Below are 26,195 nucleotides of genomic sequence, written 5' to 3' on the forward strand. Positions count from 1 at the left end.
AGCGCTTCGAGCCTTAATAGTTTTTGGTAGAACTCGTGAGGTGCTACCCAGAACTCTCATAAAATTGCCCGGTTTGCTAAACAAAAATTTTATCCCGCGGAACTTAGAAATTTTTCGACCCGACATGTGAAAAATCGCGAGAACTTTTTATATATCGGTCGTAGCGCTTCGAGCCTTAATAGTTTTTGGTAGAACTCGTGAGGTGCTACCCAGAACTCTTATAAAATTGCCCGGTTTGCTAAACAAAAATTTTATCCCGCGGAACTTTAGAAATGTTTCGACCCGACATGTGAAAAATCGCGAGAACTTTTTATATATCGGTCGTAGCGCTTCGAGCCTTAATAGTTTTTGGTAGAACTCGTGAGGTGTCTACCCAGAACTCTCATAAAATTGCCCGGTTTGCTAAACAAAAATTTTATCCCGCGGAACTTAGAAATTTTTCGACCCGACATGTGAAAAATCGCGAGAACTTTTTATATATCGGTCGTAGCGCTTCGAGCCTTAATAGTTTTTGGTAGAACTCGTGAGGTGCTACCCAGAACTCTCATAAAATTGCCCGGTTTGCTAAACAAAAATTTTATCCTGCGGAACTTAGAAATTTTTCGACCCGACATGTGAAAATCGCGAGAACTTTTTATATATCGGTCGTAGCGCTTCGAGCCTTAATAGTTTTTGGTAGAACTCGTGAGGTGCTACCCAGAACTCTTATAAAATTGCCCGGTTTGCTAAACAAAAATTTTATCCCGCGGAACTTAGAAATTTTTCGACCCGACATGTCGACCGATATATAAAAAGTTCTCGCGATTTTTCACATGTCGGGTCGAAAAATTTCTAAGTTCCGCGGGATAAAATTTTTGTTTAGCAAACCGGGCAATTTTATGAGAGTTCTGGGTAGCACCTCACGAGTTCTACCAAGAACTATTAAGGCTCGAAGCGCTACGACCGATATATAAAAAGTTCTCGCGATTTTTCACATGTCGGGTCGAAAAATTTCTAAGTTCCGCGGGATAAAATTTTTGTTTAGCAAACCGGGCAATTTTATAAGAGTTCTGGGTAGCACCTCACGAGTTCTACCAAAAACTATTAAGGCTCGAAGCGCTACGACCGATATATAAAAAGTTCTCGCGATTTTTCGTTTGATCAAATAATTTTTTTAAAGTTCTCGGAGTTCTGCTATGAGTTCTGTGTAGCACCTTTCGAGTTCTGTCAATAACTGTTAATGCCCGAAGCTCTGAGACTTATATACAAAAAATTCTCGATATATTCGATTTTTGAGTAAAGTAAAAAAATTTTTTTTTCAAGTTCTGGGAGTTCTGTTAAGAGTTCTGGGTAGCACCTCAAGAGTTCTAAAAGAAATCCTAATGGCAAAATTAAATATTTTTAATACTTTTATTGTTATCGCTGATTTAGTGATTTCATTTTGTGAAGTTAGCACCCCCAAGATTCATCAACGGTTTTTTTAGCTTTATTCGCCAGAACTATTTCTAAAATTAATAAGGAACTCTAGAACTCTTCGGGGTGCATTCAGAACTTGAAAAAAAAAATGGTTTTTTGAAAGATGAGGTGCTAACTTCACAGAGGTAAATAATTGCCTATAAATTTCAGGCGACTGGTATACTTCGCATGTTCTGCGATACAAATAACATTAGATGCATTAATAAATAATGCATCGACATAACGTATGTGCTTATGGATGCATTCTCCCGTAAGCACAATAAATCGATAAATAATGATGATGCTCCAGGATTAATTATTTAGCCTAGTCTGATCTAGTCTATCCATTTTAGAGCAACGAATTTGTAAGAAGTCGCATTTATCTATAGTACTATTATGTGGATACAATACATAAATATATCTAATATAGGTCTCACAAATTCGTTACCCCATACTATTGTAAAAAATTCGTCACTCACCGATCCGATGCGCAACGGGCGGAGTAATTCGGCCACGTAACTACGATGATACTGTAACAAAAACGAAAGATATAAATTAAAGAGGCGCTGAAAATGATAAATGTTTCAAAAAATACACATAATTTTACGCGCATCTAAATTCGTCTTTCAATTAGATTCACTGATATAATTCTCTATTTTCCGGAAAAAATATTTACAAAAATAAATTTTTATAAAATTTTAAATAATTTCTTTTTTTCTAATTAGTTTTAGCTTATCGAAATAAAACTCCGAATAAATGAGGAAAAACTATTAATTTTATGCAGATAAAAGATGATACTTACCCCAAGGTTGCTCCGCCGGGGCCCGATGTCTCTCTCAGACCTCCTCCTCCTCTCAGGACGTCAGGCTTCCTCCTCTCATCGCGCACAGGACACTCGCGAGAAACACTCGCGGATAATAAACTACAATCGCGCGCGGACTAATTTCATTAAAAGTCTTTTTCGCGCGATACTGTACGGCACTCCCGTTTAAAAAAGTCCTTTAGTCCGATTATACTTGAACGCACTCCCGAAGCAAACGCGACGAACCGGCTGCGGTTCGTTTATTCAATTAAATCGGCGGACGAGGGTACGTTAGCTTCCCCGTCTTTGAATTTTTATCCAAGCAGAACAAGAGTTTTGCTTGGGTAAAATCCTCGTACTGGGTACTGGGCCTTCCCACCTCGCCAAGGTCGTACCCATGGGAAGGAAGTACTTTACTCTGTAGTAATATAAAAACAGGTAACATAGATTGATTAAACAAAACCACAATTAAGATTGAATATCGTATGCACATTACGCCGCGGTATCGAGCACGTAAATCTCGCGAAGGTAAGTACTATTAATGCATGCTTTGCACGATAAGGAGTCGCGATTATACGCGGCACGAAATACACGAGTCACAAAAATAAGAAATATTCACGAACGAGCGTTGTATCGTTGTATCACAGCGTGCTATTTACTTGAATCATTTACTTGAATCACGATACGATTTCACGTTGTCACTCGGCCCTCTTTCCGCTCTTCGAAAAGAATCGGGGATAATCGCACGACAATTCCGGCACAGCACACAGCACGTTCAAAGCACGACACGATTCGAGATATGCCGCGTAAATGAATGCCACGCACATTCGATGGTCCAGCGACATATGGCGGCCCGGGCCGGGACGAGCGATTATCGCCCGCGAATATCACGACGAAACTACAAATCACTCACGACACGTCACGACTCGCAATTGCCGTACGAGGTACCTTCGCCTCGACGCCCTCGACATCTCCGTCTCGAGCGAGCGACACATTAATTCATTCACGACACTTGATACACACTTGATGCAAATTATTGAGCGCCTCGTCGATTATTCCCGCGAAACGAGGAGCAGGAATGCCAATCGCACGAACGAGCGCGCGTTCCGAATCAGCACCCACGGCACGGAGCACAAACACTTGACACCTGTTCGAAATTTATCGGGAGAATGACTGATTGTGAGTAATATCCGCAGGTGAGGGTACTCCGAGCGTCGGCAAAACAAGTATCAAGGCTGTCTCGCCGATGGAAATGATCGTCCGCGCGCCGACTTTGCACGTACGTTGCTGCGAAATCGGCGGACTCATTCAACGGTCGCGGTCGCGGTATTGCGACTGCCAAGGCCGAGGCCGAGGTGCCGACTGCCGAGTGCCGCGTGCCGCGTGCCGCGTGCCTCGCCGACGCGCGGCGGCGGGCGGCGAGAGCGGCCGAACGTGATTCGGCATTCGGCCGGATTCGAAGGCTCCCGGCTCGACTCGCCGCGCGGCGCGGCGCGCACGCAAGTAATTAATACGTTAACGCGGCGGTCGCGGCGAGACGTTGTTGCTCGTGTAATTTCTTTTTCGTGAACGAAAAGAAATCCTCACAGGTTACAGTGTGTGTGTGTGTGTTGCAAGTTGAATGTACGCCGAATATTCTGTATTCTGTTTCTTCTCGTGTCGACTGCAACGTCTGCAACGAGTGGGATGGCCGAAAGGACGCCCGTACGTCGTATCACCCTCCCGTTCCTCCCGGCTGTGATTTGACGGGTCTCCTGCAATGTGCCGTGATCGGTAAGTGAATTGTGCATGAGAGACAAATGATTCGAAGCGCGACACATCCGAATCTTTAATAGAATCGTTGTCCCGCGTGTCGCAGTGAGACGATAACCTCGGAATTCGTGTCGTGTCTTTTGCCTCCGTTTCGATTTCTACTTCGCGAATGAGTGAATCGCGTGGAAAGACGCTTCGGTGAATAGCTCGAATCTCTCACTAAGCACGGGAATTAATAATCTATTAAGTAATTAAAGAGAATGATCGCGCGTTTGGCGTTATGTCACTTTGCTTGTCGCGATCGCGAACGATCGTGAACGAAGGAGCGAGCTTGCTCCAAAATGCGTATGAGCGTCGAGAGTCGAGAGTGCGAATTAACAAGCTCAAACGTGTGTATGCGAATACAATTGCGTTTTTCGTTCAAGAACAGACACGTAATTTGCTCGTTCACGTAATTCACGTAATTCGTTACGTTTACAAATGTTTCAAATTTATTTGTATGTGCTCCTAATCTAACTTTGTAGAAAATTAACATTAATATGTATCGTTTGTAAAAATTTCGTCGCGATCGTTCTTGCAGCGCGGTGATCGCGCATACCATAAATTCCATAAAAGACGATAAACCATCGTCAAGATACTTAAAAATTATAAAACATTCCCTGTTGCTTGTTCCCCAAATATTATTCGTTTTGCTTACAAAATTGTCCATAAAGGCCTATATTATCTCGTATTCGGATCTTTAAATTTATAGGAGATACATATATCTTTTATTTGAAATAACTCAGACAACATACATGTCCAAAAGCGGGTCTTTCAGATGTCTTACGAAAAGATGGCTAAAAGACGTCTAAAAGACGTCTTATGTCCCGATTTTGGATATTGTGCTGTCTGGGAAGTGTGAAAGTGAAAGAAGAGAAAAAGTGAGAGAGGGAGAGATGAGGGCTATTAGATATTTAACATATAATATAAATATTTAAAATAAGTTCATATTTATCGATACATGTAAGATATTCTCGATTGTAATTGGTCGAGGTTCAGTTTAATATTTATATCTTACATGTATCGATAAAAATGTTAACTTATTTTATATATTTATATTATCTGTATGTTTAATATCTAATAGTGATAGTCCTCTCTCCCTCTCACACTTTTTCTCTTTCCGACACTGCCGATAAAACATCATTCTAGTGCGCGTCCGTGCTACATCGCAAATGTTATGTAATATATATATATATATACAACAAAATGATGTTTTATCGGCAGTATCGGAAAATGAACGTGGCTACGTAGTACCAATTTCGATAATGGATGTACTGGCGGTAGTGTACAGGGGCTTTCGACGGTCCCAGGAAAAAGGCCGGGATGGCCTCTCTCAGGCCTCTCTCTGCCGCTGTTCGGCCTTCGCTTTAGCGACGTAGAATTGGTGCAGGTCAGTGCAGGTGCAGGCGGAGCAAGCGTACTGTGAAACAGGTTTTATTGGTTAACCTCGAGCTCAAGCTGTTTCCTCTTATTGTGCAATTTGATCTCATCCATGTCAAAGTGTAAACTGTAAAGTAACCGGTACCGGTTCCATACGTTGAATACTACGTCGATCGACGAACTAAGGGAATCGAGGAGGTGAAACGTTTCAAGCGCAGCTTTCCTCCGCATTAATTTCCAAATAATTAGTGCACGATATACGCGTATATACATATCCTGCCTGCTAATATCCTAAATCCTCGGAGACGCACGGTCGACATGGAGGAGAAGCTGCTGCAGATGCTCCAAGATGTTGGGTGAGTCGGAGCATGAAGGATTTATCTGAAAAGGAGAGAATTTGGGGATTAGATACTTAATAATACATTTTTTTATTACAACAATAAATTCGCATTTCTTACATCGAGATCTCTTGCTGAGAGAGTGCACTTTTAATAATCTTACAGGTACACAGGGCCGATGCTCGACTCTAACAAGCTGTCGGACGCCTTAAAATTTGGCGCAAAATCTCCGGATTTTACTGGTCTCGTAAGCTGGTTCGCGGAGCAACTGGCGACATTTGTGGACACAGATGAGACTGTTCATGCCACAACAAGCGCGGACGATGCCAGTTCCTTCCTCTTAGAGTTAAGCTTCTTTCTTAAGGAAATAGGATGCGTGAATGAGAAACTGATGACTGGACATATGAATCAAAGGCTAGCTAATGAGTCTGAAAGAGCTATCCTAATAGAATTTTTAGCGGCGGAGCTTATGGCTTGCAAATTATTGGCAGTGAAATGTCCTGAAGAGGAGAAACAAATGGAAGTAATTATTGTAAGTGCTTTTTACATGGAATAATTTTAAACGTGATAACTGATCTTATTGAAGGAAATTCTATTAAAGTGATGTATTACTATTTTATATTCACACAGGATGAAAGTGACACTGCAAGGAACCTGAAGAATATGCTAGTCGTATTAAATTTCCAAAAGCCGCCGGACAATATTTCGCCTGAATCATTGTTTTCAAGACTGGAAACTAAATTATCGGAAGTTCTAAAGACTGTACCACCTCAACATCTAGATAAACCGCTTATAGATGTCGAGCTCTCGGCTAAACAATGGGAGCAACTAGGTAAACTGCAGGAAGAAATGCATAAGGAATACACAACTCGCCGTGAGATGTTGCTCAAACGTCTTGACGTTACCGTTCAATCATTTCTGGTGAGAACAAATGCTTTGAAAACACTTCTTTATACATGCAGGCTGATATATTTGATGATTGCATCGTTTAAAATTGTGCGACTTCACTTCTAGTGGTCGGATAGGATAAAGACACAGGAGACTGAATTAAATAGTAAATACGAGGAGAGAAGAAAGACTCTGAAAAGCGAGCCGAAAGTGACAATGGCCGATTTACTAGCGGCTAGAGACGATCTAGCGGTGATCGAGAAGATGAGTAACGCGAGCGTTCGCAAGAATACACGAAGCAAAATCAATAGTGTCATTATCGGCGCGGTACCGGACAGAGGTGGTAGACCATACGAACAAGAGCCACCTCCACCAGAGATGCCTCCATGGCAGAAGGATAGAGTTTCAGGACCGCAGTCATTCCAGTAAGTTAATATAAAATAATATTTTAAAATATAAAATATTGAATATTAATATAAAATGTTATTGACTGGATAATCAAGAGATAATAAAATGATAAAGTATATGTGCACGTGTAGATATATGTACATATTTAGTATTATATTTCTTTTTCTTTATTAGGGGTGGAAGAGGAGGAGGTGGAGGCGGACGCGGGGGCGGCAGAGGCGGAGGCGGCAGAGGCGGAGGCAGCAGAGGCGGAGGCGGAGGCGGTGGCGGCAGTGGTGGATATCGAGATCATAAAGACGCCAGTAGTAATTTTGGTCAGAACTTGGATTATCAGCAATCTCAATATTCTGGACATGGACATAGAGAATGTTATCCGGATCATAGAGGCACTGGAGGGTATCAAAGAGGTGGCGGTGGTGGCGGTGGCGGTGGTGGCGGCGGCGGCGGCGGCAGCGGCGGTGGTGGTGGAGGTTATCGCGGCGATTCCAGCGCGAACTACAGTCAGAACTACAGTCAGAATTACAACCAGAATTATAATCAAAGTTACGGTCAGAATTATCAACAGCCACAGTATTCCGGCCAGAGGGATTCGTATGGAGGTGACAATCGGGGCGGCGGGAATTACCATCAGGACAGGAGGGAAGGCGGAGGAAGGGGAGGCAGAGTTCAAGGTGGATGGAATCAGGGTGCCAATAATCCCGGTGCAAATAGCTATCAACGCGGCGGCTATAACAGGGGCAGACAGTACTGAAGATGCCACTTAGCGCATATTTTTAATGATAGTAAAAATTTCTCACGAGGAGAGAATGTTATGATATTGAAATAATTATGGTGATTGTATTCACCATTAGTCCTGGTCTACAATAAGTGCTTTAAGCCCTAAGCCGTAAGAAATTGATCAATCGCTGTAGAATATGAGGAGAATACTCGACTGTGGTTGGTCAATTTCTTACGGCTTAGAGCTTTTTAGCTTAAATACCCTAAGTGCCCATCTACAATAGGTGTTTTAAGCCCTAAGCCCTAAGAAATTGACCACTCACAGTCAATTATTCTCCTCAAATTCAATTGTGATTGAACAATTTCTTAAGGCTTAGGGCTTAAAACACCTATTGTAGATGGGCACTTAGTCCCCATCTACAATAGATGCTTTAAGCCCTAGTTTTTGTTTTAGAGAGAAATTACATAGGTTCTAAGCCTCAAGCTCTAAGCTTTTAAAGATGGGAGCTGGTCAACTCACTTCGGGCTTAGAGCTTAGGGCTTAGAGCAGCGCGGGGAACGCTCAAGGCCGGAAATACGTTACAGTTTAGAGTATAAAGCATAAGGCTTAGGGCTTAACACACCTATTGTAGATGAGCACTTAAAGAGCAAGGTTGTAGACCAGCACTTGCTTACGCTTATGCTGTACTCACATGTAACTTTTTGGTCTCAAAATATCTGAGTTCTGAATATTTATGATAATAATATCGAATAATTGTGTCGTTTTTAGATCACAAGCTAGCTAACAATTCGAAATTACGAGGGTCGGCACGAAAGTAATGCCTCCTCTAATTTTTTTCTTTCGAATCAGGAGCCACAGAAAGTGTTTGCATTTTCACTGACAATGAGTTTTGGCCCTCGTATAACGTTGCATTAAGATAGAATTATTATTTATCTCTTTCGTAACGACAGCTTTCAAGTTTATCGTTATTCGATTTATGTATATATAACTGTTTTCCTATACAAATTGAATGTAATGAAGATAACTTGTAAATACAGGTTCGTCTATCGGAAATAGCGGATTGAAATTAATTTATAACGCGAGGCATGAAGAAACTAAATTAGCCACTTAAATTTTGTATTAAATCGCGCATTATATGTATCAAAATATATATCAAATGAGCAATATTGTGTGCCTGCAAGTGTAATATAAAAGCCTAGAAAAACTTCCCTCTCTCTCCCTCCCCCCCCCCCCTCTGAGAAAACGGCGAATAATTTTAGTATTCCTTTTGATATCTTTATTTTGCGAGAAAATTTATATAAGTTGAGTAAAAAGTAACGTTATTGCATCCTCATAGGTATATTTGAAAATTAACGCGCTCGGAGCCTGGTAATTTTTAAAAATCCTACCTTCGAAATCTGGTGACTTTTAAAAGTATGAAAAGGATATTCTTTACGATGGCGCCGGCATGCTATTATTGGTTAAGTTTATTGTATACATACAGGTCGTAAACTCGTAAAGATTCATCGAAACTTTTCGCACAATTATCAATACCTTGCGCCGTATTAAATTAACATGGTCACTCGATTGCACATTAACGATAAAGATCTGGTTGACCGAGATGCCGAGTTACATTTCATGCCATGTAAAATTCACGGGGACGAAACTGCGAATGTTTCCTCTTATTTCAAGCCTTACATTCGTAGGATAGACGAAGGATGTGAGTGAGATAAATCTTTTCGGATTCGTATATTTTAGTACGAACGATGTTGAGAGCGCATAAATTTGTAAAACTAATCCATAAGAAATAAAACTTCATACATTTTTTTCATGTTTTCATACATTCTGTTTCATGTTTTTCACATATACATTCTGTGTTTAACTTATAACTTACCTGATGTAGTAATTGAAGTGATAAGCGAATCACAAGAGGTAAGAGAGAATTAATTGCAACATTAATTTGCCATTCGATTGTTCAAAGACTACGATTGCTCCTTCCGTGGCTACCCGCTTCAAGGGAGAAAGGTAGATGTACCTGCTGGATACAGAGGCATGATGTTTACGGAGGCTAAAAAGGCAGATACCGAGAACAAGGAGAGGAATTTGTATTGCACGGGAACCTTTTCGCAGTTTACGTATTGGAATTATGATAGAATACCGTCTAAGAATGACGCTCTTGCGGCAGCATTAGATTGGGTCGACGTAGCTAAAGCGGTGAGTTTTCTTACATAAGCTTGTAACATGTCAGTTAACGTCAACATATTGTTCTTCCTCCAATGATTTTTAGTTACATTCATCAGAAGCATAGGTGATATCGGGGGAGGAAAAACTATATTTGACAGAATACGATAAAAGAACATGTTCTCCGTTGGACATTACAGTTTTATACTTTGAGAAGAGAGATAAATGAAGATGCGTTTTGTACAACAGATTTATTTTTACAGCATCATAATTGGATGGTTAAGCGACAAATAATGTACGATCTACGATAAGAATCTATGATTAAGTTGTGTAAAGAGAGAGCATTAATTATTATAATCTACTTAGCAGTGACATTCAAAGAAACGGAGCTTCCTATGTAAGATATCTGTGGACTTCATTGTATTTCTCGTTTAATTATAGATGCGTTCAGCAGATTCTTCTCCGGGGCATAAATCTGTTTTACGTAAGATTATATGTTTTTATACGACTTTATATTTCATTTTATATTAAATGCATTTATATAGTGCCGTCGATAGAGCTTATGACATCTATAATAAAGGAAGGATGTGTCTGAGCATCCGTACATGCTATCTTAGTTATACAAATGTGAGATTTACAAAATACATTTCCCGGTACGCGGTATGTGCATTGATTTAATTATTTAGGCCAAAGGATCCGATCGATTTGCGACAGCGCGTGTATTCTGTGCGCGATGCTTATACAGAATTGACGTCTAAACATACGCTACGATGGAAAACATTTTCATTTCTGCGTAGAATCGGTGATAAATCGATGAAAGTGTGCGTACGAAGTACATTTGTTTACAAATATCTCGCGTTAATAGATATATACGAAATAAATAAATTATTACAGTCTCAATCTGAATTATCTTTGGCGTTATATAATATAACAATACTGAGGTATATGAGATTTCTACAGTTAAAAAAAATCTTGAACGTTTGTATACATATGGAATTATACAAAAATTCTTACGTTCGTTCGTTTCCTATATTCTAAAATTATTAAAGCCTCGATAACGAAACAATATAATAAAATACTTCTGATTTTCCCCGACGTTTACTATAGATATCTCGCTAGTAAAATAAATTCTCATAGGTTCTGGAGGACCTATTTACAGTAACATTACAGACTTCTAAGGAACTACGCTAGAAAATAGGTCCGCTGCACGTCACTTCGTTTCATTCATGCAAAAGCTCTCTAACGTTTACTCGTAAAGTTGAGGAAGTATATGTTCGTCCTATAGACGGACGCGTTAGTCTTGTTGCTGTTGTCCATATATTTAGCTAAACATATTTTAATCTTCTTGCGCGTAAATCGAACGGGTGAGTACCTGCCTGTTCGATTTGAGGCCCAGCGAAACGAAGCCTCAGGCGAACTAAGGAAGGTCCCCACCCAAGTGGCAGATACAGGCAGATTCGCGATCGCTGCCCATTTTCTTAACGATTTAATCTCTTTAAGTTAGACATATATATGATCACATTAGCTTATAATATATTATTCCTGACGAAGATTATGTTCTAAGGTAGATCTTTAATATATACGCGTGTGTTTCTATATGAGATTTATAGATATCCATGAAATTATACGGAATTAATGAATACTTAAATAATTCACGATTTCCCTCACTATTGTGTAATACTTGCACAACACCGTATCTTCTCATTTTTTTTGGTACCCTGATCTTAGATGTGCATTTTCATATACATGAGACGATTGAATTTCCTAGAATGTGAGATATGTCCCGTTTGAATGTAAGTTTTTCGAAGTTGATCTAAAGACACGCGGAAACTAACGTTTGTGGCAGTGGTTGTGACTGTAATTCGAGTCTCAAAAAACATCAGTTTGTATAAAGATGCAAGACACCGCAACAGGAAGTATGTAAGTGAGATACGTATTAATTTTTTTGCTATTGTCCGCGCTCCTTGTCGTCTGTATAGTTTTTTTTATCCAATTCGGTAGAATATCAAAAAACTATTATATAAGTGCCACTCGTGTATAATATAAAGAAGACAAAGTCGACAGTCTTACTGTAAGTAAAACCTATATAAAAAATCTCAAGTAAAACGTCAAATAATGCATGCGAACTGATGTTCACCGCGGTAAAAAATGCCTTCACTAAATTTGTACATCCATAAGAATGTCAAATCAAGCTTTATACTATTTATACATGTTGAAACGTGCCTAACTCATTGGCCTGCTCCTGGTGAAACTTGTTCTGATCCTGCTGCTGCTTGATGAAAGCGCTGAGCCTGTTCAGTAAGAATTGCTTGTCGTGGCCCTCCAATACCAATTGGTTCTTCAATACCGTCACCATGTGCTTGTTCGCCAGCCACATCACGTAATAGTAATAGAGAAGCAGAGAGAGAACAACGAATGCCGGTATGCCGAAGGCGGCCGTACCCAGAAAGGACAGAATCGACTGCAACCAATTGGGCAACTCCAAGAACGCCATGATCAATAACGCCCACACGGACTCCAATCCCCGGAACGGCCCACACGATTTCGACGGCATGATCTCCGCGATGGAGTAGCCGACCGGTATCATCGCCAGGATGAAGGAGATCAGCAGATTGAACATGAACAGGCAGTTCGACCTGCTGGCACGGTAAATCTTATTCGACGGCGTGCTATTCACCAGACAAGTGAATTTCTTTATGTAAAATAGCAGGAACGTCCCGATGACGGCGGCCAAGGGTAATAGCGGGGCGAAGAAGCAGCCGAGCCAGCAAACCGTCTGCGAGTAAAAGATATCCAGCACGTGCTTGGGCAAGTCGAACTCCTGCTCGCCGACGAAGCGCAGAACCTTGTTCTCGGTGTGACGCGCGATCAACGACCGTGGAAAATTGATGAAGAACGTCATGAAGAATTGGATGAAAATGTCGGTGGTGTAAAGCTTGAAGAACTGCTGTCCGACGAACGTTTCCCAGCACAGTGGCTGCTCGTTCGCTTTGTTGGCGCATTCGTCGTCCGGAATTTTGCCCGCGACGAGCTTGTGCAGGGACGTTAACAGAACGGCGAGGGAGGCGAATCTGAAAAACATGGTTCTGTACAGCGTCACTTTAACGACGTACGACGGACTGTAATGTTCCAGGGCGACCAGATAGCGGAAGAGGAACGGCACCGCTACGTTAAGCCCAACGATACATATATATGGAAGGAATTCGAAGAACAGATTTAATATCTCGTAGTCTTTCACCAAGTGCGCCGACAGCTGAGTGAACGAGAAGTCGATTACGTAGTAAACGAACACGCCGCAGCCGCTCAATACCGTTAAAATTACTAGATTGACGAACAGACGCATGAAGAGCAACTTCGCTTCCTCCTCCGGCGTACGGTTTCGCCGCTCCTCCTCCAGCCTCTCCGACTCGAGAAACCCTTTCATCTCGTTGTACAGTGCCTTGTGCTTTATCGAGGCAGATCTTTCATTGTTGATGCAGTAATCCCAGCCGCCGAATATCAAATTGCAGTATCGATAAAACTGGCCCTCGCCCTCCACGACTCTCTCCCTGAACCCTTTGGCGGCCGATCGTACGATCGCCACCAAGCTAACGATGAAGACGCTGATGATGGCGTAGATGTAGGCCAGCGGCGAATTGTAGCAGAAATTGGCATCCATGCTTTCGTAGATCATGTGCGTGTACGAGCCGTAAAACAGCGGACTGTACTCCAATATACCGCCGTCCTGCACGATCCTGGTTATACTGCTACTTTCATCGGTCTTGTTTCTATACAACTCGGAGCAGCAAGCCACGCTGCCGGCCTTACTAAACATGCACTTTCCGTTTCCCGGTACCTCCAGCACTATCGCCGGCAGTACTATCAGCAAGAATATAATCGCGAACAAAAGCAGATTCAGATACAGCAACCACTTGATAAATAAAAAGTACGCTACTATGCCCATCCCGAAGTTTCCGCCGATCTTCTTGAGACTGTCGTTCCACAGCTCCATCTTTGAGTAGGCCTCTTTCATCCTGATGCGGAATTGCTGCCAGGCTTTTCTGCGCTGCCACTTGAGCTGCTCGAAGCCCTGAAGTCTCAGTTTTGTAGCGCTCTGAAAGATACACGGGTGAATTATTACAAGTCATATATTAATTTATCTCTAAAGTGTGCACTTTCCAAAATACCTGCAACTGGTTCTTCAGTTGTATTTTCTGAGACATGCACACGGGCATTGCCTTGATCTGCATAATTTCCTCCCAGGTGCGCTCCTCGTTGGATAAGTTTTCCGACAGATCGGGCAGCATCGACACAGCCGCGTCGTGTATATTGGTCGACATACGCCTTGAGGTTGTGGTGCCGCGGGATCTGGTGCTCGTACGCCTCCTCAACGTGGTCTTCGTGTCATTGCGAATTCGTTTCGCCGTGGCTGCGTCAAACACATGCGTAAGACACAGAGAAACTCGTTTGCGGCTTGCCTTTTTCAAGATAAAATGAACCTACCGACGCGAGACTTCTTGCTGGGAAGCAAGGTCGCTATGTGCGAGGGATCCCTCTGCAGCGCCTGTTGCAGATCCGCCTCCACGGCCGCTGGATAACTCTCCTGATAGAATTCGGCGCCGGCTTCCTCCCATCCATGTCCTCGGTCGCATCCCCTTTTCTTCCTCTCTCCGCCCGACATTTTTCAGGATAGGATTTCAAATAGGTTCAAATGTTCAAATAGGTCAGTTACACGCAAAGATCACGATCTTGAACGTCTAATCTTTCGCGCAAATGATTCGTATGGCTTGACGCATGATTTCAGCAATTAGTCCATCTGCCCTCCAATCTAGAGTCTTTCGTTGAGTTTTCACACGTGTTTTGGAAACAGCTGGACAATATTGCACATCTGACGATAATAGTAGCGCCGATGACTGTGGAAGACATTGAATTGTTAACGTAATGGACCATTCCCAGGAAGATAAAATAATATTAGAATGTACACATATATATATATATATAACACATACATACGCATCCAAAATGAGCAGGTCAGACGAGATGTATCTCGTTGACGCGGGATTTCCGCCGATCGATACTGACAGCAGCCCGAATAACAATTTATTTCCAACTGTATCGTGACCTAGCTGCTTATATATCGGTCGCACTGTCTTCCGACGCCGCGAAATATACGTGAATGTCGCGCGTCGTCGTCAAGGCCTCGCGAAGCCAACCCAACTGATCAACGTGGCCGACGACACCGCGTCCGACGTTTCGGCTCTGCCAAAACCGCGACGGGCGAGAGCGGTTCGCGAAGGTTCATCGGCAGTATCGGCATGGGCCCGCACATCGGCATCCTGCTGTTTGTCTCATACGTCAAACCCAGCAGCCGGAGCAGACGGCTAATAATAACGAATAGTCGCCGAGAGGATCGCCGAACTCGCGAGGGTCTCTAGATGGCGTCTCGGGATTTGGACGCCCCCAAAAAAAGGGATGGAATAAAAACTGCGTGGACGACGCCTCTTTCTGGAGATCCTCTACACTGGACTCCCTTATTTTAAAACAGCTGGAGCCCCCCTAAACTAAATTTCTTCTTTTGAACTCTGTTCTCGCAATTGCTCTCAATACAAATTCACCGCATGACCATGAGAGTCAGAAAGCGAAAAAAACTAAAAGTCTAAAGACACAAATGCCTTTTTAAAAATATCCTTAAAAGTTTAGACAAAAGACGTGTTTCAAACTTTTTGAAAAATTATCGAGAAATTATCTTTTATAAGATATTTTCTTGATAAACAGCATTATCGACTGTATAATATTGATTTTTTAGAGTATGTATAATACATATGGCGTGGTCGATTGTCGATTCGTCAATATGCTCTTTTGAAATCCCGAATTCTCGAAATTCTTAGTCGAAGTGTAAAAAATTCTTGGAAATTTAGATACTGTACAATCTCCTTGTCGATTATATTCTCTAATTCACAAATTCTGAATTCTTTTAACTTCGTAAAATTCTCAGAATTCTAAATAATTCAACCTTCTCGGCGATTCACTTTGCCTTGGGATTCTGCTGGTATTTATGCGCGCAATGAAAATAAGGCGACAAGGTTTTCTCGTTCCATGGATGTTCGTTTAATCTATTCGTCATAACAACAATACATAATCCGAAAATATACTCTTTGACAAAAAGCATGTGGTATATTGTGCGTTAGAAAACGGTAGCTCTACCATAAAAATATATGTATCTATATGAATTTGTCGTACTGATGGAGAGACGACGGAACAATTGGTTCAACCGGACGGTACCCGGTGCCAATTTAAAAAAAGATTTATATATCTATATATAGCGCGCGCATATATCGCCGTTTGATTTGCTTTCTCTTCCTATAGCGTGACTGCAATTATATTCCGTGCGAAAAGCAGACGCTTGCGTAGACGATAGCGAACAGTACATCTCCGGCCTATCGATCAGTTCTACAGTATCTTTCAGTGTTATCGACTTACTATGTAATTAGACTAGTTTGCACACTTGAGATTCCTTATTCGTATATTTCATAACATATTTCGCTCAGATAAGATCAATAAACGAACAGATCGTTGGTAAAAAAAATCTGACATAGATCATACTTGAAACACAAATCGCGCTAAACTTATCTTTTTAAATCATAAATCAAGATTTTTAGGAAATTTTTAGAGATTCCGTTCAACGTCCCCTTTTTGCGCAACGTGTATTCTATATAATACAATTGTGAAATTATTATTTAAAATTCGAAGCTTCGTTGTCTTCTTCCTCGCAGAACTGCCGATAAGTCGGCGACGAATCCCATCGGATTTTCCTCCCTTCCTGGCCGCAGGATCTCTCGGGACGATTATTGCTCGACCAAGATCTCGTAATCGGGGAAGGCGACCTCGGAACCGGCGTAAGGTATGTAACACACGTTGTGGGATGGCTGCACCTTGCCGATGGTCAGGGTACCCTCGTGGTGCACCCGGCCGATGAACAGCGGCTCGCCGTCTTCGGTCTCGCCTCCCGGGATCGCGTTCCGCGGGATGCTGCCGCCGCTTACCGGCACCCACGTGGGTTTGCAGCCGCAGAGAACCTGCAACAGGAAACTGTTTGTAAACTGGGAAACGTGGGGTCAAGTTGGTTCGTAATCGCCCTTCGTCGATCTGCACTGTTAAATTCGTAGACTCAAATTGTACTTAATTTCAGTCATTTCTAACCATTCCTATAGGAGCCACTGCTCCTACTCAATATGTCGTTAATTTAAAAACAATGTTGATCTATAACTAAACCAATGGAGTTAGAGTAATAAATTTCAACACGGTAGTTAGAAACAACAAAATGTTATTTAACTCAAGATGTTGATTTAAATTTTCTTTAGTATTTAACAGTGTGATCGGTTCCGTTAAACATCCTCGGAGATATCTCACGCGGTCTTCGGCGAGGTTCCCGTTACTCACCTGGTAGTCGGTCTTTCCATGCTCGGCGCCGCCCCAGGCGATGTAGCAGACGGAGTGACCGGGCTTCACCTTGCCGGGGATGAGAGCACCCTCGTGGTGAGCCCTACCGACGAACAGGGGCCCGTCGTCGTTTCCACCCTCGACCGCGTCGGGTGGTACCATCCCGCCGGACGCGTCGCACCAGTCGACGCTTCCCGCGTCGAGCGCACGGACGTCCAACGGCGCGGACGGCCTCGCGCTGGAATCTACAATTACGTTATGCTTAGAAATGCGGAGGAAACGCTCATAATTATGACATTGAAACACAATGTAAAAAAAGAAAAATATAAAAAAGTGATATAATAGAAAAATAATAAAGTGCAGCTGTTCCATTCATCCTCATCCAGTCAAGCCATATCCGTTCTACCAATGTGTTTGCGTGCACAAGTGATCTTTCGTAAAATTCCATGCAGTTAATGTTAGAACGCGTGCTGAGAGGGTGGGTGATAGGTGAAGACCAAAACCGAGTGATACATACAGTTAACAAAAATAACGAAGAAAAATTGACCGCCTCAAGCTGTATTAATTTCGGGAAAGGTTTCTAAAAGCCAGGTTTCAACACGTGTATGCGTGTGCGTGAGGGCGTAATACCAGATTTACGTTCGCAATCAAGCGTGATAAGACTTAATCGCTCGGCGATCCCGAGAACGCGTCGACGCCACGAGTTCATCAGTCTCGCGATCGACTACGACGGAGACGAGGGGGACGACTGAACTCGGGCGTCGACGACTGATCTCGGAGTCACCGGGGGACGTTCAGAGAGATCATTTACGTTTCTTTTGACCGGTAGCGACTGCGGGAAGTGCGGGATATTGTTCGAAACGGAGCTTCCAGTTTCCGGTCGCGCCCCAACTGGTGCGCACCCCCACGTAGCTCACGCCGATGGGGTTCGGGTCTCGCCATTCCATGAGGACGGCGCCGTTCGGACCGCCCGATCTGACCGTGATGAGGCCCTCGAGCCACGCGATCGAGAACCTCTTGTGATCGCGGTCGCTGAGAAGATTCGGCGTGTCCACGCGCACCTGACGGGCCGCAAAATTTTTCCACGTGAGAGCAAAGACGCCTCTTTAACGCTTCCGTGTTTAACGCTTATAGTTTAATCTCAGCGCGAAATTAGCGAAATCGTTTCGAACCTTGTCGGGCTGTTTGCGATCGTATCTAATAACCGACGCCGTGTTTTCCCACCCGCCGAGCATGATCTCGTACATGGGACTCGATTCGCCTTTCCGGTCGGTCAGCGCGATGTGCCCGTTGCTCTTAGCTTTCACGTCGATCACCACCGAGCCGCTTCGCATGGCGTGAAACTTGTACTGTAGCTTGTTAGGAGTGTTCAAGGGTTTGCGGCCTTGTCGAGCGTAAAAAAAAATCAAAAAAACAAATTCCAAATAAAAATTATCTGTACCAAATAATGCGAAGATAAAAATTGGTGCTTATAACAAAAAAAATTATATATAACGTATTTTAACAAAATAATAAAATAATTTCTTTAGATAATAAAATAATTTCTTTAGATACGCTGCTCTCTGAATCGAAAGAATTTCCATTTGACATGTTATTTTACGTGTTTTTCATTATTTAGTAAATACGAATGATGACGATTAAAACTGATTGACTTTTCAGCAGTCAAAAGCTGGAAAGCAGTCAAATGAATAAACCTGAAGTATCAATCGGTGTATGTGTATGCGTGAACGGTTGAAAAGAAATCAATCAGTGCCTAACGGTGCCCCTGCGTCATGGTGCCGAACGTGCTGTGCATATCGACTGTGATGGATTAATAAATACGCTGTATTCCTTCTTGGATCTGCCAAACCCACATTAGGGATAACGAGCATCCGCGAGAGAAGCGTTCTTAATCCAGCGTCGATTACACGTGATCGGGGGAGGAATATAACACGTGCTAGGATCAAACGTACTCGGGCAGAAAAGCAGAATCTATGGGACGCCACGTGCGACTATGTCACGCTCTCGCAGGAATCATCTCTCGTGGATTTCTATTTTTTTTTGTCGTGCTCAAATACATTACGTACAACCACCGTAACCGCCGCCGCAGCATATGGCTGTGCGAGTGCCGCGATGCCGCAATCCGAAAGGACACCAGAAAGAGAATCATCGGAAAATCAGAAAGTGTCAAGTGATCAATCTCATCTATGGAAATATAGGAAATATAGGTGCTGAATCGATCTACTAGAGATAGTTTAACTACGAGTTTCTCTCTATCACTTCTACCTTTGTGTGACTACGAATGTCTACTGTTATAATCTGTAAAGTAAGACGGGGATTACGAAGAGAGGGCTACCGACAGCCACGAAAGGGAAGTTCTGGAAAGAAGTAAACGATGTATTCTTAAATCGCGAGCGGGAGAAGGAGTTCTGACGCCTACCTTCGATGAGCCATTCGCCGGTGGCACCCCAGCCGGTGCAAACGCCGAAGTGACCGATCCCGAACGGTTCCGGGTCGGCGTAGCTCAGGAAAGGAGCTGAATCGTTTTCCTTGCCCACCGTGAGAATGCCGTTGTCCCACCTGTGATTTTGTAAAGCGAACAAAAGAATAGTAGGATAAAATCGACGTGTGACACGAGCGGACTTAGCTTAATGACTCTTTAGTGAATCTGACAAGCGAGCGGCTATACCTGATCCAGAAGCCGCGATACTCATCCGCGCTCAGGATGCCGGGCGTTTCCGTCTCCGCCGCTTCCGGCTTGGTTCTATTCTTGCGTACGACGGACTTGCTGTTGCTCCATCCTCCGATGAAGACCTGTGAAGAGGAGCACAAACTTCAATTCAACGCTCCGCTGCATTACGATTTAATTACTACGACCGACGGCGCTTTTGTGCGCCGTCATGGAGCCGAGAGGTTCGTCGTACGAGCCGGACTCCAGATAGGATCTACGGCGCGAAAGGATATCCGCCCTTACTCAGGCATTCTATGTAATAAAAGTCGCGCCCCGGGAAGGCGCGAAAGGAGATCTCTCACCTCGTACATCGGATCCCCCTCCTGGGGTCCCGTGGTGAGAGCGACGTGGGCATCGTGCGGCGCTTTTATCCGGAACTGGATTTGCCCGGCCGTCACGGGGTAGAAATGGTACTCCAATTTGTCCTCGGTGCTAAGCGCTGAAAAAAGGAGGATCGCGTGAAACCTCGGGAAGCCAGTCGTAGAATCAGATAACTCGTCCGGGGCGCCGCTTGCCTCAAATTAGCCAGGGTGATTAATCGCGACTCGCGAGTTTATTTAGTGTTATTACGGATATTTCCGACCGCCGCGTGGGGGAGAGGCGCCGCGATGCCGAACATCGAGACATCTCGACGCCAGCCCGACCCACGGCGGTTCTCGTCAAACGGTCAAGAAAGTAGGACGATGCAGGATTCGGTCGATATCGCGCGCGCTGACGGTGATAATCATGCACGTGGCTTACGCTACATCTTGCAATATCTTAATGATAGGCCCCGCAAAAGGTCATCCGGGCGTAATCGCGCGCACGCGAGATAATCCGTGCCGTGCGTTTTTAAAAGGCTCGTAAAAACCGGGCGTTATCAATCGTGTCGGCGCCGCAGGGACGAGCCGCTGTCATTTACAATCGTCGGGCGCGAATAAGAAGAAATAAGTACGTTTGCATGGCGCAAACACATTGATCGCGCGGTCAAAAATAGATGTATAATCCGCCAATAATTTCGATACTACACGCGAGGTTCTGAATCATCCTCCCCGGGTTCGTGTGATATCGTCGATCGAGTTTCGCGGCCATAAATCCTCGTCCGGCGCGTTGAGTAAGCGGCGTACTTTTCTGCCGAGATCCACTCGCCGTAAGAGTTGAATAAACAGTTATTCTTGGTCCAGTGAGATCACGTTTCTATAAGTAATAAAGATTTCTGGAAAGTATTCTGGCAATCAACGAGTCGACTTCTTCGTGTCCGGAATTCTTCCGTTTGCCTCGACTTTAAACCGGCATGCGCAGGAATTACTGAAACCGAGCAGTCTTCGGGTGCAATTAGTACTGCCATTATTATTAGCCTTTACGTCGCAGTGTTGGCGAATCGACGACGATCGCGCGAGAGTCGCGCGACTGTCCATTAATTCCGAGGTCGCGAGAAAATACGCCGGTATATCCAAGATAGCGGCGGCACTAAAGTTTTCTTATCTATTTTTCATTTGTTTTTCCATATTCCATATTCCTGCTCGCTTCGGAAACTGAATAGCGCGCGAGCGACTCGGCCGACGTAACGATTATAAATAGTCGGCGAGTAAGTCGCGGTCAGCTCGCTGACATCATACGCATCGTAAATGAGGAAGGGATCGCAAGAGGCGGCTTGGCATGGGCCTCGCCATCGAGAAATTCAGATCCCCTTTAGGACGGGCGTGTTGCGGCGAATATATGACGATACACACGTCGCCGATACTAAAATCGCCGTCGCGGCGATCGTCGAGCGTATCCAAGTCTAACGCCGTCGTGCTGATGTCATTCTTATTTCGATGTCAATTACTTCACATTACGCGACGTCCGCGATCCAGAACGATCGCGTGGTGCGCGCCGGTCTTCTGACATATCCAGCCACGATGTCTCATGAAAGAAAAAGGAAGAAATCGATCGCCCGACAAGACGCCGATTAATCTCCACGAATAATCTGCTTCTCCTGTGAAGATTATGAACTATAATTATTTTGAAACGTGCGGACGCGGCCTCGATGTCTCGACAATAGTCACGCAATTATTCCGCAAATTTTACAGAATTCTCGAGTACAGATAAGAACAGTTTAGGCGTTACAGATTGAACCTGAGAATCCTCCTATCGCTGGGAGGATCTCTCTCGCCGACGACGCGACGTCCCGAGAGCCGCGGCGCGGCGGCTCGAATCGCGTTAATTCAATGCGCGGCAAATTGATTAGCTTCTGTAATGTGGGTCGTGCTTCTCTCCCAATTAACATAACAACGCGAGAATTAGAGTCATTGAGTCAATTCGCATTGCGCAACGGCGAATACCGCGCTCTGGCCGCACTCGCTCGTCAGCGTATCCGAGCGCCGGCCGCGCCGCGCGTGCGAGCGAGCTCCCATTTGTTTTGCGAGATCCTTTTTACAGCGCCCGATCGGCGTGTCTAATGATTCTCCGAGACCCCGAGAGGTCGATTTTCCTTTTTCTCTCAAGCGCGACGTTCGGAACAGAACCGGACGACGCCGGCAGGCGCGTCGGGAAAGAATGATCTCCTCTCCGTAACGCCCGAGGGGTTTTGCCGCCGGACAACCGTTCGCCGGTTAATCCGGGACGGTAAACCGCGTCCGATAGGTACGACGCACAACGGTATGTAGAACTATTCTACGTTTGCCGTTCGCCGTCGTGCTGCCATTGACCTCGCATGGCAACTGTCGTCGTGCTTTGCTTTGCCAGGCAAGGTGGACCAACGCGTTCTGCCGCGATCGCTGAAACTCGACTACAACAGGTGCCGTGCCGCTCGCGGTGCCAATCTGCCACCTGCTTCAACGCCGGGGTACGTCCCTCCCGAAATTTTCCCGACGACGTTACACCGCACCGGTCTAAATGAGAGAGAGCTCCTTCTGTAGGACACGATCGATGAGGGACACGTTTGAACGGTGTGTTTGAACGATGTACGATCACCTTCATAACTCGTGACTGACACCTGACTGAATGGTTTTTTTTTTATTGTTGTCGTAGTATCTATATCGTGACGAATTTTGTTTTTCGAGCGAAACTTGCCCGCAAGCTTGTTTTTCCGTCGCGCGTTACATAGTTACGTAACGAAAAAGCAACGCGTGTTTTCGCGCGAGTTTCGAGGGACGATCGATGGAGCCGCCTTGAAATTTTCAACGGGCGAGGCTTCGCGGTCTCGTGAAGAAGAACTTACGTTAACGTGACGTGAAAGGAACCGGTCAGCGGACAAAGGTTACGTGTGTAATTAAAGCCACGCGATAGGCGGCTTCAATTTCACGGTGAGATGAGTGGGAAAAGTGTCCATTCCCTGGATTTTCAAAACGCTCCCAGAGATTCCGTTCCGATGATATTCGAGGGAAATGTACGGGGCAAGGAAGATGAAAGGATAACGAAGGGAACGAGACATATTCTCCGGCGCGACGTTGCGAGCACGAGGAGGTGTCGATTTAAAAACAGACTTAATTGCAGTAAAGAGTAGATTAAATCGAAGAGTCGAATTTGCAAGGGAAGACAGGGATTCTCGCGCGGTAGAACGGCGGGAAACGACTCTCTCTGGAAGTCTGGACGACGGTGGAGGCCTCGGAGGCGGGGCGAGCATTGCGAAACGCAATCTGGAAGTCGAATTACGCAAGGACGCGGAGGGATCGCATTCTTGTGACGCGATCATGAGCTTTGAGGCCGTCGGACGGTCGGCGCGGGGGACACATCGCTGGACATTATCCACGACCGTACCTCTCGCATTCTTCGCTGTCCTCGCATTCTTCCTACTCGCCGCGCGATAACTGCGAAGTTTTTCTCACACTAATTCCCTGCCTGCGATAAAAAACCTCGGCGGTAAAAAAACGCGTGGAAGTCTTCCGTCGCGTGACATAAACATGTTAAAAACTATATAAAGACGACAACGACGTATATACATATATATATGTACACGTCGTTGTCGTCTAATCGTGCGATTTAACATACGAGTGCGAATGCTTTTCGCCTCGGCTTCGATTTGCCATCGTTTCCGAGTTCTCCGCCGAACGTTTGAAAATCCGGAAAGAAAATCTTGCCCGGCGCGTGGGGAACCTTTTTCGGGACGAATCGATCCTTTGAAATCGATTGCCCGGAACGCGGCAGCTGCGGACGAGAGAGTTTTATTCGTAACGGGTCTTACGATTGTCCGTAGAATTTCAAAGAGTCGCTCGAGCGATAGTATTAGAGCGTCGGGGATGCCGGCCGGCTTGTCAAACCGGCACAGCCGCGCCCCAGCTCTATATTTAGGGAGAGAGAGCCTCTCGAAAAGAAAATGTGCCGGTGGCTTCTCGGAGAGAGAGATACTATTTTTCCTTCCGCCTGGAAACTTTTTCCCGCCGATCCGATCGTTGAATGGAAATTGAGGGCGGAGAAAAATCTGTCCGCGTTCCAGACGTACGGCGTCTGCAAGTTGATCGACGAAGGCGCGAAGATCGCGAAATGAAATCTTAGATATTGACACGACACGCCGAAAAATCCTTTATTCGTTTTCGTTCAATGTCAATTCAGCGCTATACAACGTTATGCAATGTTATATACGTTTCCGTTCGAGCCTTCGCGACCAAAGTTGCTTTGAAATAATCGTGACGCAATAATGAATAATGGAATAGGCTTCACGAGCAACTGTCACGATAAGAACTATATAAAATTTATTACAGAGAGGAAAAGAGAGAGAGAGAGAGAGAACAAATCGTTCTTATTATACACATTTGGAGCCTGTTCCGACTATTTAAATACACGAGAATTATATAATAATAATAACAATTATTATTTAACACAGAATCGAATATAATAGAATATTATATGATAATAATATTAAACAACAATATTATTATTATATAATTAGATGTAATAATAATAATTATAATATATGTATAAGAATTAATAAATACATAAGAAATATAAATCCGCGCCAAAGGTTTGTAAATGAGATACTTACAGACTGCCATGTCGCTCTTTAGTTTATGTAAAATCCTTCGGCGAGAAAGAGATGAGGCGAGCAACACCACACGATGCGTACACTACAACGACGGGATTCGTACTGCGCCGCGACGCGCGCGGTATTTTGACGTCTTCTCGCCGACGTGCCGGGCGGCGCATGCGCGATGTCCAGGTACGTATACGCGCGCTAATTAACGAGCGGGATGAGTCACGCGGATCAGCGCGATGTAGATCCGCAGATGGAATTCCGTCGACGTCCTCCCCCCCTCCCCCTCTCGCATAGAGAGACCCGATCCGATCCGATTAATCGTTGACGCAAAAAGATAAATTGTCATGCAAGTCTAATTGTAATTTGTAAATACAATTCCGTGACGGCCGGAAAGGAAATGTCGCTGCAGATTAATGATCTCGTATTTCGCCCATCTTCCACGATGGGCTCATTTGGACCATGCACGTTTATATTATCATGGACAGCGATACGCGTCGCGGTAAAAGTTCATTACGTGATTCATGAGATCGCGATTTAGCTTTCACAGCGGATCGTTGTTATTAATTATTAAGCGCTTATGCATCCGTTACGCGGAACAAACAGCAAGTGGCACGCGGTCATTATCGTTATTAGTCGATGATTTCATTTGCACTGCTGACGGTCGTTATCGAACAGATGAACTGTCCGTTCGTTTGACGGTCTTGTGTATGACGTGGCGAGTTGACGGTGCACGATAAAATAACTATGAAATAATATAAACTTTCATCGGGACGCAAGTTCGCTCGATCCCGTTTTAGCGATTGGATCTCCGCGAATAATTCACGCGAGTCGTTCAAAGTGCGTAGATCGAATTGTAAAATTCAGCGTAAATATCCTCACGCATTTAGATTTACAAAAAAAAAGCACGGCTTGAAGGAAAAATTGATTACGCGGACGATCGTTATCGCTGGACAGCAAGTGACCGATTACTGGTCGTCGGTTACCAGCGATTGTTACTGAGAATCCACGTGGTTTCCACGTTGATCTTCTGTAGATACACAAGAAACTCAGTAACTCACGGTTGAAAATATACGGCGACTATCGTGGCGAGCATTTCCTTTGCTTCTATAAAGATAACGATGTCGATTTTCTTTAATTTAAGAAAGCATTTCCGCTTTGGGTCTCCGTACTTCTATCGTAATAAAAAGAAAACATTTTCCGCGAAACTCACGATA

At 44.2% G+C, this 26,195-nt stretch overlaps 4 protein-coding genes across 8 annotated transcripts; 2 read left to right on the forward strand and 2 right to left on the reverse strand.

Annotated features, from left to right (window-relative positions):
* The first annotated feature begins 3,634 nt into the window (after window positions 1–3,634).
* LOC139783323 (protein FAM98A) lies at window positions 3,635–8,925 on the forward strand. 3 transcript variants are annotated; one of them, XM_071722486.1, is made up of 6 exons: window positions 3,635–4,009; window positions 5,252–5,763; window positions 5,911–6,277; window positions 6,376–6,666; window positions 6,760–7,058; window positions 7,216–8,925. In XM_071722486.1, exons 2-6 carry the CDS (start codon window positions 5,726–5,728, stop codon window positions 7,790–7,792), a joined length of 1,572 nt encoding a protein of 523 aa, XP_071578587.1. In that variant the 5' UTR covers window positions 3,635–4,009; window positions 5,252–5,725; the 3' UTR covers window positions 7,793–8,925. The 3 variants fall into 3 exon arrangements, with proteins under 3 accessions (XP_071578587.1, XP_071578586.1, XP_071578588.1); XM_071722485.1 differs by having other exon boundaries at window positions 5,312–5,763; XM_071722487.1 differs by having other exon boundaries at window positions 5,338–5,763.
* Window positions 8,926–9,039: 114 nt separating this feature from the next.
* Window positions 9,040–10,819, forward strand: LOC139783326 (ribonuclease H2 subunit C). Of its 2 annotated transcripts, XR_011721220.1 has the most exons (4): window positions 9,040–9,458; window positions 9,720–9,952; window positions 10,026–10,214; window positions 10,289–10,819. XR_011721220.1 is itself a non-coding variant. In XM_071722489.1 (3 exons), exons 1-3 carry the CDS (start codon window positions 9,314–9,316, stop codon window positions 10,044–10,046), a joined length of 399 nt encoding a protein of 132 aa, XP_071578590.1. In that variant the 5' UTR covers window positions 9,040–9,313; the 3' UTR covers window positions 10,047–10,819. The 2 variants fall into 2 exon arrangements, 1 of the variants encoding a protein (XP_071578590.1); XM_071722489.1 differs by having other exon boundaries at window positions 10,026–10,819.
* On the reverse strand, window positions 10,152–15,338 carry LOC139783322 (transmembrane channel-like protein 7). 2 transcript variants are annotated; one of them, XM_071722484.1, is made up of 4 exons: window positions 14,912–15,338; window positions 14,402–14,811; window positions 14,086–14,327; window positions 10,152–14,012 (listed from the first exon to the last, which is right to left on the reverse strand). In XM_071722484.1, the coding sequence occupies exons 2-4, from the start codon at window positions 14,577–14,579 to the stop codon at window positions 12,123–12,125; spliced, it is 2,310 nt and encodes a 769-aa protein (XP_071578585.1). In that variant the 5' UTR covers window positions 14,580–14,811; window positions 14,912–15,338; the 3' UTR covers window positions 10,152–12,122. The 2 variants fall into 2 exon arrangements, with proteins under 2 accessions (XP_071578585.1, XP_071578584.1); XM_071722483.1 differs by having other exon boundaries at window positions 14,908–15,338.
* A 644-nt stretch (window positions 15,339–15,982) lies between these two features.
* On the reverse strand, window positions 15,983–25,151 carry LOC139783325 (uncharacterized). Its single transcript, XM_071722488.1, has 8 exons — window positions 24,991–25,151; window positions 20,351–20,487; window positions 20,007–20,131; window positions 19,758–19,897; window positions 18,511–18,722; window positions 18,150–18,399; window positions 17,339–17,583; window positions 15,983–16,974 (listed from the first exon to the last, which is right to left on the reverse strand). The coding sequence occupies exons 1-8, from the start codon at window positions 24,998–25,000 to the stop codon at window positions 16,744–16,746; spliced, it is 1,350 nt and encodes a 449-aa protein (XP_071578589.1). The 5' UTR covers window positions 25,001–25,151; the 3' UTR covers window positions 15,983–16,743.
* Window positions 25,152–26,195: the final 1,044 nt, after the last annotated feature.

The sequence above is a fragment of the Temnothorax nylanderi genome, unplaced genomic scaffold (genome assembly GCF_030848795.1).
Source record: "Temnothorax nylanderi isolate EJ_2023f unplaced genomic scaffold, tnyl_v1.0 TNYL_tig0489_pilon, whole genome shotgun sequence".
Classification (NCBI taxonomy): Eukaryota; Metazoa; Arthropoda; class Insecta; order Hymenoptera; family Formicidae; genus Temnothorax; species Temnothorax nylanderi.